We start from the raw sequence: 13,456 nt of genomic DNA, 5'->3' as shown, positions 1-13,456 counted from the left end.
GGTTTATTAAGAAAAAATGAACAATGATTAGCCATGTGTCGTGTTCAGAGATATAATTGATAGAATTTTGTGTTTGATGTTCAAGAGATTTTCACTCCCCAACTTGAATGTCGTTATTCAATTCATTTATTGTTAAGTTAAATGATTGGTAGTGTGATTGTGGGAAGTTTCAAGCTCTTTGCCCACCTTCATCATGTAATGGTTGTTTGCTCTTACTTCCATTTACAACTAACGACATTTGTAGACCCTATCTACAACCTTCAAAATATTTTCAGGGCTTATAAGGTGTAATTTTATCTTATTCAAAATGAAGATTATTGACCTATTTATATGGCTTCAAGTTTAATTCCTGACATCTGCATGCGACACAAAGAATCAAGAAGACCACACTAGTACAAAAATCGCGTACAACGTCGAATATTTTGGGCTTTTAACGGCGAATTCGCGAACGACGTCATATCAGGAGAAGTTAAATTGACGTCGAATTTTAAAAATTTCGACGTTAAATTAATGTCGAATTTTGTCAATATTCGATGTTAATTGTTTTTTATTTTTTTAATTAATTGTGATCCTTTTTAACAACTCTACGAGATCTGAAAAGCAGAAAAACAACAAATTTTAAGTTTTTGATATTTTATAAAGTATGAACTTTGATCAACAACAAACAACAATAACCAACAACAAACAAGTTCAATCAAACAACAACAAACAAGTTCAAACAAACAAGTTCAACCAAACAACAATGACAAACAAGTTCAACCAAACAACAACCATAAACAAGTTCAAAAAAACAATAACAAACAAGTTCAACAAATAAGTTCTTCAAAACGAAAACGAAAACTAACCTTCAAAAGGTGGGTTCACCGGAATAAAGTGTCGTCACCAGTGAGAGAGAAAGCAGAATGCATCTATGAAGGACAAGAACACGAAAATAATCAGTTAAAACAAACGAAAATCATACATAAAGTAGTTAATTAACATGCATTTGTATCAAATGAAAGAAAGATTACCTGTGATGGTCATCAAACTTCGTTCGAGAAAAGTTTGAGAAGAGAAGAGGGTCTGGAGCGCTAAGATAAAGTGAATTAATTTTCAATCTCCCGCTCAAATTTTTATTGAATTCACTAATCTTTTAATGTCTAACGCTAGGACATTCGACGTTTTATATCATTTTACGTCGAATTACAATTATAAACGACGTTTAATAATTGCATTTATTTACAAAAATGTCACCGGTCATTTTTAACGTTGGCTATTTAGTTGTTTGACGTTAAACCCATGACGTTATACGTTGTTTTTGCACTAGTACCAACTACAAGTTGTATTTAGAGTAAAATGGACCAGTCAATTTTAAACAAACCAAAAACATATTCTTTTTGCAAAGTATATGTCATAGTATAAACAATCACCCCAAATAGAGATTGGAATTTCATTTTGTGTAGTTGTCATCACTCTATTACATCAACTTTGTTTACTTTAGTTTTAGTATATGTTATTTTCTCTTTACCAAAATTGTTATTAGATGTACTTCTTATTAGGTAAAACTACTTTTTGTCCTTACATCCTTTATTTAGTTTCTTATCTGTTAATAAATTTTTATTCAAAAATTATTTGACTTTTATTTAATGTATTTAACATAAAAAATATATTTATACAAAGAAGTCGTACAAGCTTACAACGATTTTAACACATACCACATTATACAGAAGTCGTGCAAACCTTCAACGACTTCCGCTACAATTAAAGTTGTGCCTATATTATATTAGGATAATGATATTTTGACAATATTTTTTTATAACATTTTACATCATGTACTTGTCATTCTGTGATTGATCAATGTTAGTGTTTATAATAATTATTATTATTGATTGTGGAGTAATTTTGGACCAATCACAGAATAACACTTAAATGATATTAAAATGTTGTAAAAAAAAATGTCAAATTATCGTTATCCTTTATATTATAACACCATTGTTCACAAATAACTTCCATTTAAAATTTATTTTTCCAAAAAATATTATATTATAATAAAATATTAATTTATTTGAGTGTATCAATTAGGCGTATTGGTGTCAATGCTCCTACTGAAAACAACCCTCTCAACTGAATCACAATTACTATCATTGACCTTTTGTGTCAGAAATTGAACAAGTTCTTCCAAACAAAGGTGAGGATCCTCATATCTCAATAGTTGCTCCCCTACCACTGCAGGTGTGATTTCTACTTTCTCTAATAGATCGTCAATTTGCTGAAAGAGTGGATGATGTCCTTGAATGCCCAAATAATTGGAAGCCAACATTCGAAAGGCCTTGCCTTTGAGGAAGGACATGTGAATGTGCATGTCCATTCGACCAGGGCGCAACAACGCTGGGTCAATTTTCTCTTTGTGGTTAGTAGTGAATATTATAATCCGCTCCTCTCCACCACTTGAGCTCAAACCGTCCATGTAGTTAAGTAAACCAGACAAAGTAAAGCTCTTTGACTTCATCTGTTAATTAATTTTAAGAAAAACACTCATATGTTGCTTACAAAGATAAATGAATGATTAACGCAAAAACAAACCTTTGCACCCTCACTGTCAGACTCTGAATCTTGATCCTCTGAAGTACCATTTGGATTTGATCTTGCATGCACCTCCTTGTTGCAATCTATGTCTTCAATCACAATTATGCAACGGTTAGATGCTTCCTTCAGGCATCTCATAAGGTCTGAGTTTGAGAAGATCGAAGAAAGCTCCAAATCAAACACATCGAATTTCAAATAGTTTGCCATGGCTGCAATAAGGCTAGATTTTCCAGTTCCGGGGGGTCCATGCAACAAGTAGCCACGCTTCCAAGCCTTCCCCACTTTCTTGTAAAGGTCCTTCCTCCTCAAGAACCGATCCAAATCATCAATTATATCTTTCTTCAACTCAGGACTCAAGGCTAGTGAGTAAAATGTGGCGGGATGTGATAAGTCACTTTCGTTCCAAAAGTCATTTAACCAAGAATACAATTTTAAAATCCTTCTCTCATTTTTCATGGCCTCATATGTTTTAACCATATGTGGGATATACCGATCCAGTACCATTTGTCTCTGTTTCTCATTGAAGGTTAATACAAAGTTATTCTTCATGTTCCTAGGATCCTCCTTGGACCCCTCATTCAGTTTCCAAGTTAACGTCATGCCTTCAAATTTGTCCACCACATCATCACCTCCGTCCACTGCAAACTCAAGGTGTTTATGGTTTTGTCGTCTGCCAACTTTGAGCGATTTGTAGGTGTGAGTAATCTTGGTGGGGAGGTACGTCAAGGCAGCTTCAAAAAGTTCATTACGCTCTCCACACATTTCATCCCAAAATTGGTTAATTTTGATAGAGACTTTGTTATTTGATCGGTATTTGCAGAAGAATCCCTCTAGCTTTAAGATGATGTAGGATCGAAACTGATGGGGCATGAGATCATTGATTGCAGTTCTGAGGAGAATCGTGAGTGTGGAGAAGGCAGCATATATCTCGAACCATGATGATGCTGATTTAAAAGAAGAAAGACTCTTCTTGGAATACAATCTCATAATGTTTTACCTTGATATGGACTCAAATCATAGGAGAAACAAGGCCAAGATGAGTGAATAAACCAATCTCTCTGAAACTCGCTATTAACTAATTCACCATTAAATTAAGAAATTAAAAAAAGAAGACGAAGAAGAAGAAAAGAGAGAGATGAATGAGAGGGAATTACCTGTTGGAAGCGAAGAAAAACGAAATGAAGAAATATAGGTTACAGAGAACAGGAGAGTTATCTAAATCCCTAATGCTGAAAATAGTTAGTTTTGGAAAAAAGGATGAGAGACATTGAGACGCCATTGACAATGCTGACCAAGTGTGAGCAAAAGCGTCAATCTTTCTTTCAGAATTAGCAAATACAAGAATGAGCGACACATATAATAAAGAGACAAAAACAGGGGTTCAGGAAATATGTTCAGCTGAAATACCATGTTCTTGTTTCTATATAAATCATGTGTGACTTATATTACACAGTTGACCGCCACATTTTTTACTCTTTGACTACCCACAACTCCCATCAAATTATGACTAGATTCCTTATTTTGTCGTCAATTTTGTTTTAATTATTTAATTATTTATTTTTTCAATTAAATTTTATTTTTTGTTAAAATAATTTAATTAAGTCTTTTTTGTTAGATAATGTTTTAAATTAGACTCCTTATAGTATCTTTTATTTAATTCAGTTCTTATTTTTAAAATTTTAATTTAATTAAGTTTTTAATTTCTTTTTAAAAATAAAATAATGTTATTTTTTTCAAAATAAAATTAATTAATAATTAAGTCCAATTAAATATTGTAATTTTTAAAATACTTTTTTAAAAATTATATATAAATGATTTTACTTAAATATTTAATTAATTTTTACAATCTATTTACTAGTTCATTTGAATATCTTGTATATGGGGATCTTCTCCGCATCCATCACTCACTTCACGTTTCTAAATTCATAACATACTATAAGATGGATGATGAGGAAAAAAAATTAATGGTGTTGCTTGCTTCATGTTTTCCATCATCAACAAACACGGTGTTTCCAAGTTTCTTGCATCCAAATAATGAACTTTTGAAATTGAACAAAGACATGATACTGTATTCTTAATAAATGCAAAGTTTAAAAAAAAATCATTAAATACTTGTCTTATGATTGAAAAATAATTAGATAAGTGCACTATATTGAAAAAAATCATGTTAGAAATACGATTTCAGTCCCTTATATGTGAATTAAAAGAAAGGAAAAAAAGAAAAGAAAAACTATTTGGAAGTAACACTTATAGTGCACCATTGACTAGCTTAACAAGATAGATACACAATAACAAAATTAATAATTACTTCATAACACTATTAATTGATAATAAGAAAAATATGTGTTACTGCAAATATATCAATAAATATCAACTAATAATTATTAACAAATTTAAGTTTGTCAATAAAAGTTAGTTTGAGTTTTTTTTTCTTTATTTTCTTTTTTCTTTTTTCTTTCGTCTTTTTCTTTTTATTTTGCTTCCACCATTGTCATCGTATGCCACTATTGTTCCTCCCTATTAACACCATTGCACTGCCTCTCTCCATTCTTATTTTCTTCTGTTTTCTTCTTCTCGTTCCTCTCTCTTTAATATATAAAAAACAATTCATCAGTTTTGTTAAAAAAAAATTGTTGTTCATTTTACCTATGAAATTTTCTAAATTATAAATTACCAATTGAATTTATCGACAAAATTGACTTATGTATACACTATCAATAAAAATATTTATTAATGATACAAATTCTAATTTATCAATAAATTTTACCAATAAACAAATTATTGATAAAAATATTTCACAATAATTTAAATTCTAAAATTCATCAACAAAATTTATCTATATATTAAATTTATCAACAAATTTATTTTCATCAATAAAAATTTATCGATAATTACAAAAATTTACAATAATACTAATTTCTTATTTAACTATTTTTTAATTTAATTATTTTTTAAATTAAATAAATAAAAATTATTTATAAAATAAGTAAAAATTATTTACAGTTAAATTAAAAAAGCATTTATATTTAATTTTATATTTTCATTATTCTTTATTATTATAGAAAAAATAAATACTACTAAAAACTATATGTAAAGTAGTTATTTAATATTTAAAAATACTTTTTGTTTTGTGGAATAAGGTCGAACTCAACTTTTACCAGTAATGTAATCGTTCAAAGTGTTAAAACATCGTCCTTCACTTCAAAACTATCTTAGTCATTTGTCCAATATTATTAGGAGGACAAAAAGATGTTCTAATGTGAAAGTTGGTTTAAGTTTGACCGTTTAGATATTAAACATGTTTTAAATGTAATCATATGCTTTTTTATCTTAAATTTATATTTATATTTATAGATTTTTTAGTGACTTTTGATTAGAAGTTATCTTGAGTTATTAAGTATTATAGTTAATCTTCCTATAAATTAACGAAACAGTCTAATGATTATGATCACATGGTCATCAAGAGAGTTTGAGGAGGTCACAAAAATAGTACGTCAAAATATTTGGATATGTGAATGATTAGACGGTTTACTGTACACTTGAATAAAAATTAAGAGTTTATAATTAATTATTATTAATATTTATTTGTGTGTTAAAAGTTTATAATTAATGATTATAACTATTTATTTGTGTTTTAAAAGTTTATAATTAATGCACTTCTCTTTTGATGTAAGAAGTAATTATTTTTCCTTAAAATTTAGAATTTAATTTATGTTTGTGGAATCTCTCTGTCTCTAACATTTTCAGCCTCCACGTTTTAGTGTGAGGAATATTTTTCTTAAACAAGTAAAAACGCGTAAGCTTAGAAAACACGCATTCCATCCATTGATTTCATTGGTTAGTTTATGAGGAATATTTTTCTTAAACAAAGTAAAAAAAACATGATCCCATATATTTAGCGAGAGTTTTTTCTGGTATAGCTGACAAGATAGCAAGAGATAACTCATTTTTCATTTCTTTCTATTTTTGAATATATATTTCAGACCGTACTTAAATATATTAATAATTGTTCTTTTTAAATATTAAATTATTCTATTATAATAAATCATTAAAACTTAATTTATAAATTTTTATAATTTAAATTATAATAATATTACATATTTATATTTTAAAAGAAATGTAATATAAAACTGTACTATTTTAAATTTTAGTTTTTTTTACTTTAATTTTAGTAAATTAAAAATGGTTTAAGGTAGGTAATAATAGGCTAATAATGTCAATTTTCGAGCTAAATCGATGATGAATGATTAAAAAAAAGTCAAAGTATTTATAAATTAGACATCTAAAGTAATATAATCGTTTATATTGTTAAATTAAAAGAAATAAAAATATATTTATGATTATAATCAATTAAACAACATTCATAATTAATTATTGATGTATTTTTTTTTTATTTTTTTTCTATTTATTACTATAATAATAATCACAATTAATTAATAAATAAGGAAAATGCATTTTCGCCTCTCAACTTTTTCATATTTTGGCGTTTACTCTTTAAACTTTAATATAACTAATCTTACTATTAACTTCTTCCCACACAAACGTAACAATTGAAGTAGTATAATAATAAATCTATGTACTATACAAATATTTGAATTTGAGTTGTTTCTAATAAAAAATTTATGATCAATCTTGTTTATTTAGAAAGTCAATTGTGATAGATCTTTAAACGATCATAACTTTTGTTTTGGTTAACAAATTTATCATTATTATATGTTCATTTGGGATAGAAAAGAATTTTCAAGGTTGTGACAGCCTGCATAGCTTACGGTTTTTTCTAGATTTTTCTAAAAAGGTCGTTTTCTATTTTTCGTGAATTTATTTTGTGTTTTTTTTTTCAAATTTTGCAAAAATATTTCATATATTTAAACTTTGGATTTTGATCCAAACATTTTTGTGGGGACTTTTCATGATTTTTTTGGTGCTTTGAACAAACTTTGAGTCGTTTGGAGTTCTTTTTAATATATTCTCAGTTTTACCCTATGTTTGGATGTATATGGCGTATGACTAGGAGAATTAAACAAAATATAACCAGTCACATATACAACAAATAAATTCAACAATACTAATATCAAAAAACGAAAGTTCATAAAAAATCCAAAACCAACCTTGCAGGTGGGTTCGTTGTCGAAATAAAGCCCTACCGCTAGTGAGGGAGAAAGGAGCACATGCTTATGGTGGTTGCTATGGTGGAACTTCAATGAAGCACGAAAACACGAAATGAATCCCTCAAAACAAAATGACAATCAAGAGGAAAAACATATTTAAGGTAAATGACACATGACTGACATTTGTTCTTCCTTGCACTCATGAACGAAGTAGTTTGTTTCCCTGAAAGTGGTGGAGTTTGAAATCGCGTTCAGGATGTTAATGCTAAACTAAAAAGCTATACCAATTGATAAAAACTAAAGAAATGTCCAAACAAAGGCAACGAAACACTTTTGTTAAGGGAAATTACACAAAACTTACATTTGTTCTCCCTTGCACTCGTGAAAGAAGTTCTTGATTCAAGCAGAAAAGAAAGCGCAAATAAATAATGTAGTGGCGTTGCTTTTAGAAAATAATTACAATGTATATGATGTTAAAAAACTTCAAACTTTGACGTCTTATACCTTTCTAACATTTGAAACTAGAGCATTCAACGTAACATTTTCACTTTCGCACGGACCATTTTTTCATGACATTTATCCAATATGACATCGAAAATTGAGAGTTTCAACCTTTATTGAGCATAAGACATCAAAAAAGTATAAATTCTGACTTTTTGAAATTAACATTTATTTACAAAATTACTATCAATATTTTTTACATTAATTTTTTTCGTATTTCAACATTAAACACAATACAACACGTCAAAGACTTATTTTGTAATTGTACTTAAAACAAAAGAAAAAAAAATATAGATTTATATAATCCCATTGTAAATTAAAATATTTTCATTACAAATTTCAAACTTAATTATTATAACTTTGAAATAGGTATTTAAATTATTATAACTTGAAATAGGTATTTAAATTATTATTATTAATAGTCAATATTATGTTTATACAAACCAAACCAACCTCGTATTGATTTTTTTTTTTATGTATACAAGCCTTATATCTCATATGTTGCTAAGAAACTTTGAAACCAACAAGATAAATTAATTTTGTTTCACATATATCAGTATAGACAAAATCAAATTTAAATGGTATCCAAATTGAATTTTTCGAAATATTAATGGAATTTTATGAATAGAGTATAGAGCTGTCAAAACGGACCATCCGACCTGGTCCAGTCCACCACGGGTTGGTCATTTAATGAGTCAATCCAACCTGGTTCATTTATTAGTGAGCCAGAAAAATTCAAACCCAGTCCGACCGACCATGGGTTGATGGATAAACGGGTTGGCTCACTGACTAAATTAATTACAATTTTTTTTAAATTAAAAAAATTTACAAATTTTCTATAATTCAAATCTAAACAAATTTCACTCTCAACATGGGTGTTTAATTAATTTTGAAAATAAGGAATTTAAATAAATTTTTCAAGCAAAAAAAATAATAAATATCTTTTTATAAAATTAAAATTAAATTTTAATAAAATAAAATTAGATAGGTAGTTTGATGGGCCGGTCCACCACGGGTTCAACCCGCATGAGCCATGTTTAAATGAGTTGGGTTAAAATCTGACCTGCATAAAAAAAAATATAATTTTTTTAAACTCAACCCAACTTGAATCTATAGGCCATGTTGGCCCCGTGAGTTATAACCCATTTTGACAGCTCATGACATTATTATAATTAATCATAAACAATTAACAGTAAAGGCAATTTATATTCCTAGATTGTTTGCATGAAAAGATCATCTCCATTTCATTTTCTAAAATAAAGAAACGTAATTAATATCACTCGTTTTAGCTTTAAAATGATATATGTTTTTCAAAATTAAAACATAAGTAAAAACAATGTTTTTATTATATCCATAAATAAATAACAAAAATTAATTTTTTAATCATGTTAGTAACGTGAAGTACCAACGGACTTGATAATTAATCTCCATATAATAAAACTCGAGATGGAACTTATTTGTAAAATAAGTTTGTAAACTTACTTTATATTCTCATAATTTATTTTAAACGAGACGCTTCATTCATAGAATTAGGTTACAAAAATTGAAAAAATAACTATAAGAAAAGAGAAAAATATTAATGGAGCAATGAAACCTTGACGATATATATATACTTTAAATACAAAGAAAGAGCATATTTCTAAAAATAATATTAATAATACTTTAACATTAATTACAAAGAAAATTAAGAGAAACGGCTACGCGGAGTAATAATGTAGTAAAAGACAAAATCAAAACTTGAGGTGCAAGAATTGAAATTAGTATGAATACCTACTGAGTTTTACACAAATTTCATCAATCCTTGGTTCCTCTCTTTCTTGTATTCCCTAAAGTTTACCAAACCATGGTATCCAACATGCGCAAACATCTTCCTTCGTTTGCATCAGCTTCGTCGTGGTTCGAGGTGTACGCTACGTTCTCCACATTCACCATGCTCCTCAGAACTGCATTCAATGATCTCATACCCCACCAAATTCGATCCTTTCTTGTCTCAAAGCTAGAAGCCTTTTTCCATAGCCAACCAAATAATCAAATATCTCTCCGAATCAACGAATTCTGGCACGATCGGTATAATGGAAATGAAGTTTTCCTTGCAGCGCAGGAGTATCTCCCCACCAGGATTACCAGCACCTACAAATCACTCAAAGTTGGTAAACGAGAAAACGAAAAGCACCTGAATCTCGCAGTGGATCCAAGCCAAGAGGTGGTGGACGAGTTTGAAGGCACCAAGTTCACTTGGAAGTTGGATGAGAATTCAGACGAAAACTCGCGCGATTCCTGGAAGCAAGCCTTTGTACTGACCTTCGACGAGAGGAACAGAGAGAGAGTGTTGGATCGGTATATCCCACACGTCCTTAAAACATACGAGGCCATGAAAAGTGAGAAGAGGATTCTGGAAATACATTCCAGGAGGAGTTACGGATGGACCGACTGGGAGTTATCTCATCCTGCCACATTCGACACGCTGGCCTTGGATCCCGAGTTGAAGCAAGCTGTAGTTGATGATGTAGATCGGTTCCTGAAGAGGAAGGAATTCTACAAGAAGGTGGGAAAGCCTTGGAAACGTGGGTACTTGCTGTATGGACCTCCGGGAACAGGAAAATCTAGCCTCATTGCAGCCATTGCCAATCACTTGAAATTCGACGTGTATGATTTGGATTTATCTTGTATTGCTTCTGATTCAGACCTGATGGAAGCCATGAGGGATATATCTGGCAGTTCCATCTTGGTGATTGAAGACATAGATTGCAACAAAGAGGTGCATGATCGATCAAAACCAAAACAAGATTCAGATATTGAGAAGGAGCGGGGTGAGGGTAGTGGGAAGTTTAGTCTGTCGAATTTGCTGAATTTCATCGATGGTTTAAGGTCAGGCGGTGGAGAGGGGTGGGTTATAATATTCACTACTAACCACAAAGAGAAAATAGACCCGGCGTTGCTGCGCCCTGGTCGCATGGACATGCACATTCACTTGTCCTTTCTCAGAGGTAGGGCGTTTCCGATCATGGCTTCTAATTATTTGGGTATTGAAGGACATCATCCTCTGGTTGAAGAGATCAAAGGAATGTTGGAGAAAACACAAGTCACCCCTGCAGTTGTAGGAGAGCATCTCATCAGAAATGAGGACCCTGACCTTGCTTTGGAAGCACTTGTTGAATTTCTCAAACAACAGATGAAGGAGACCCAATGAACTCTATCTATTTTCTATCTGTGTTTTTCTTTTTAACTCTGTTCAACTTAAAAGAGAGGCAAGAAAATAATAGAAAATTATGTATGAATTATCAATTATAATTTATACTACAAATGCTTATTTGCTTTCTTATACTAGAAAAATGTTTTTTTAAACACACGTTTTTTACATTCATTTTACATTACATTTTTTTATTTTTTATTCTTTTCTTTTCTAAAAAAGTACAAAAATTTATTCTTTTATAACCTTTTTATTAATGTAAAAGTAGGTTTAATACCTCTTTTGGTCTCTAGAAAGGGGGTCAATGTTCAATGTGGTCCCACCTTTTTTTAGAAGTTCAATGTGATCCCAACTTTTGTAAAAAGTGTGCAATCAAGTCCTTTTTGCAAACGGCGTGAAGTTTTTAACGGAGCAGCTGACAGGGTGGATTGAATATCATTACGTGGCTTTGTGTGGGTAATACGTGGCAGAGAGAGGGTGATACGTGGCAGAGAGAGGGTATGAAATCAGAAGTTAGGGTTGGAGTTTTCCCGAATTTTTCTGGCGAGGAGTTTGATAACTTTACTGCCTTAGCAGAGAAGTTGCATGCTGATTATGACTTTGGTCACACCCTGAATGCTAAACACCTTCCAAGAGGTGAATCATCAGTCGTTGGCCCTGTAATTAGGTTATTCAAGCCGTTCGATGAACTTTTTGTTGACTCCAAGGTAGTGCTGATTTATGTGGATTAATTTTGCAATTTTATTTGATGTTTTAATCTAAATACTGGCTGTCAAAATTAACTCGTGTTTGCAGGATTTCCAAGTGGATACTCTAGAGAAATTTGTTGAGGAGTCCAGTATCCCTGTCGTTACTATCTTTAACAATGATCCTAACAATCATCCTTTCGTTGTCAAGTTCTTCAACAGCCCCAATGCAAAGGTAAATTTGCTGTTTAAGTCAATTTTGTTCTTTCAATATTGAACTTGAGATTTCCGTATTATTAACGCTATTGCAGCTGAATTTTTATGTGTTAAATACCTCCATGTTTCATTAATTGCTATAGCTGGGTAGCATAGCATGGATTTAAATTGAGGTTTTCAGTTGCGGCCATTGCGCTACTAGCAGCTTTTTGCCTTCTGTAATCTGAACAAAATAGCATTTTCCTAAACTACTTTTCTTTCCCCTACCCTTCCTGTTCCATAATATCTATTATTTTCTTTGTTTTGGTTGTATGCCCATTTTATCTCGTGTTAAAGAAACTTAAATTGTTGATATTGGCAGGCAATGTTGTTCATCATTTTCACTGCTGAAAGTGCTGAATCTTTCAAATCAAAATACCACACACCACAACCATGGAAACACCGAGAAGATCCTTTGCCCCAACTTCTCGAACACGATGAACACCCTTCAGAAGAAGCCATTCGTATCCCAAATTAGCAATTTCTCTAAAACTCCTGAAACCCTAACTTCTGATTTCCTAACCTCACTAATATTACCAAATTTATCCTCTCTCTGCCACGTATCACCCTCTCTCTGCCACGTATTACCCACACAAAGCCACGTAATGATATTCAGTCCATCCTGTCAGCTGCTCCGTTAAAAACTTCACGCCGTTTGCAAAAAGGACTTGATTGCACACTTTTTACAAAAGATGGGATCACATTGAACTTCGAAAAAAAGATGGGACCACATTGAACATTGGCCCCCTTTCTAGGGACCAAAAGAGGTATTAAACCTGTAAAAGTATGTCATACCAATTTTCTTTATATTATATTATATTTATGTGTTCCGTGACTTCAGTGCTTCTTTCGTTAAGTATTTTTTCTTCTCCCTTTTTGATGTAATAGATCGTGATGTTTGCGATATTTCCGGATATTAAAAGATAAGAATGGCATTTCGTGTTCATAAAATTTTATAAAAAATAAATGATAAAAAAGGAAAATTATTGGAGTTCTTGTTACCATTAATCTTACACTTTCCTTAGCTAGCTATATGTTTCACTTAATCACACCACTTAAATTCAAAATTGTTGATCCCATAAAATATATATACGTATAAATTGGTATATGTTTTAAATATTCTTTTAATTTAAATATATTTTGTATACAAA

At 30.7% G+C, this 13,456-nt stretch overlaps 1 protein-coding gene and 2 pseudogenes across 2 annotated transcripts; 2 read left to right on the top strand and 1 right to left on the bottom strand.

Moving 5' to 3' along the window:
- Window positions 1–1,827: 1,827 nt before the first annotated feature.
- Window positions 1,828–3,854, bottom strand: LOC124833820 (AAA-ATPase At3g50940-like). Its single transcript, XM_047308378.2, has 2 exons — window positions 2,563–3,854; window positions 1,828–2,488 (listed from the first exon to the last, which is right to left on the bottom strand). The coding sequence occupies exons 1-2, from the start codon at window positions 3,550–3,552 to the stop codon at window positions 2,054–2,056; spliced, it is 1,425 nt and encodes a 474-aa protein (XP_047164334.2). The 5' UTR covers window positions 3,553–3,854; the 3' UTR covers window positions 1,828–2,053.
- A 6,000-nt stretch (window positions 3,855–9,854) lies between these two features.
- Window positions 9,855–11,498, top strand: LOC124831372 (AAA-ATPase At2g18193 pseudogene; annotated as a pseudogene).
- A 366-nt stretch (window positions 11,499–11,864) lies between these two features.
- LOC124836623 (protein disulfide-isomerase pseudogene) lies at window positions 11,865–12,819 on the top strand (annotated as a pseudogene). Its single transcript, XR_015782505.1, has 3 exons — window positions 11,865–12,071; window positions 12,160–12,285; window positions 12,628–12,819. The product of XR_015782505.1 is annotated as a protein disulfide-isomerase pseudogene (transcript).
- The last annotated feature ends 637 nt before the right edge of the window (window positions 12,820–13,456 follow it).

The sequence above is a fragment of the Vigna umbellata genome, chromosome 10, assembly GCF_029865625.1.
Source record: "Vigna umbellata cultivar VRB3 chromosome 10, Vumbellata_1.0, whole genome shotgun sequence".
Classification (NCBI taxonomy): domain Eukaryota; kingdom Viridiplantae; phylum Streptophyta; class Magnoliopsida; order Fabales; family Fabaceae; genus Vigna; species Vigna umbellata.
This window is presented reverse-complemented; position numbering and strand designations above follow the sequence as displayed.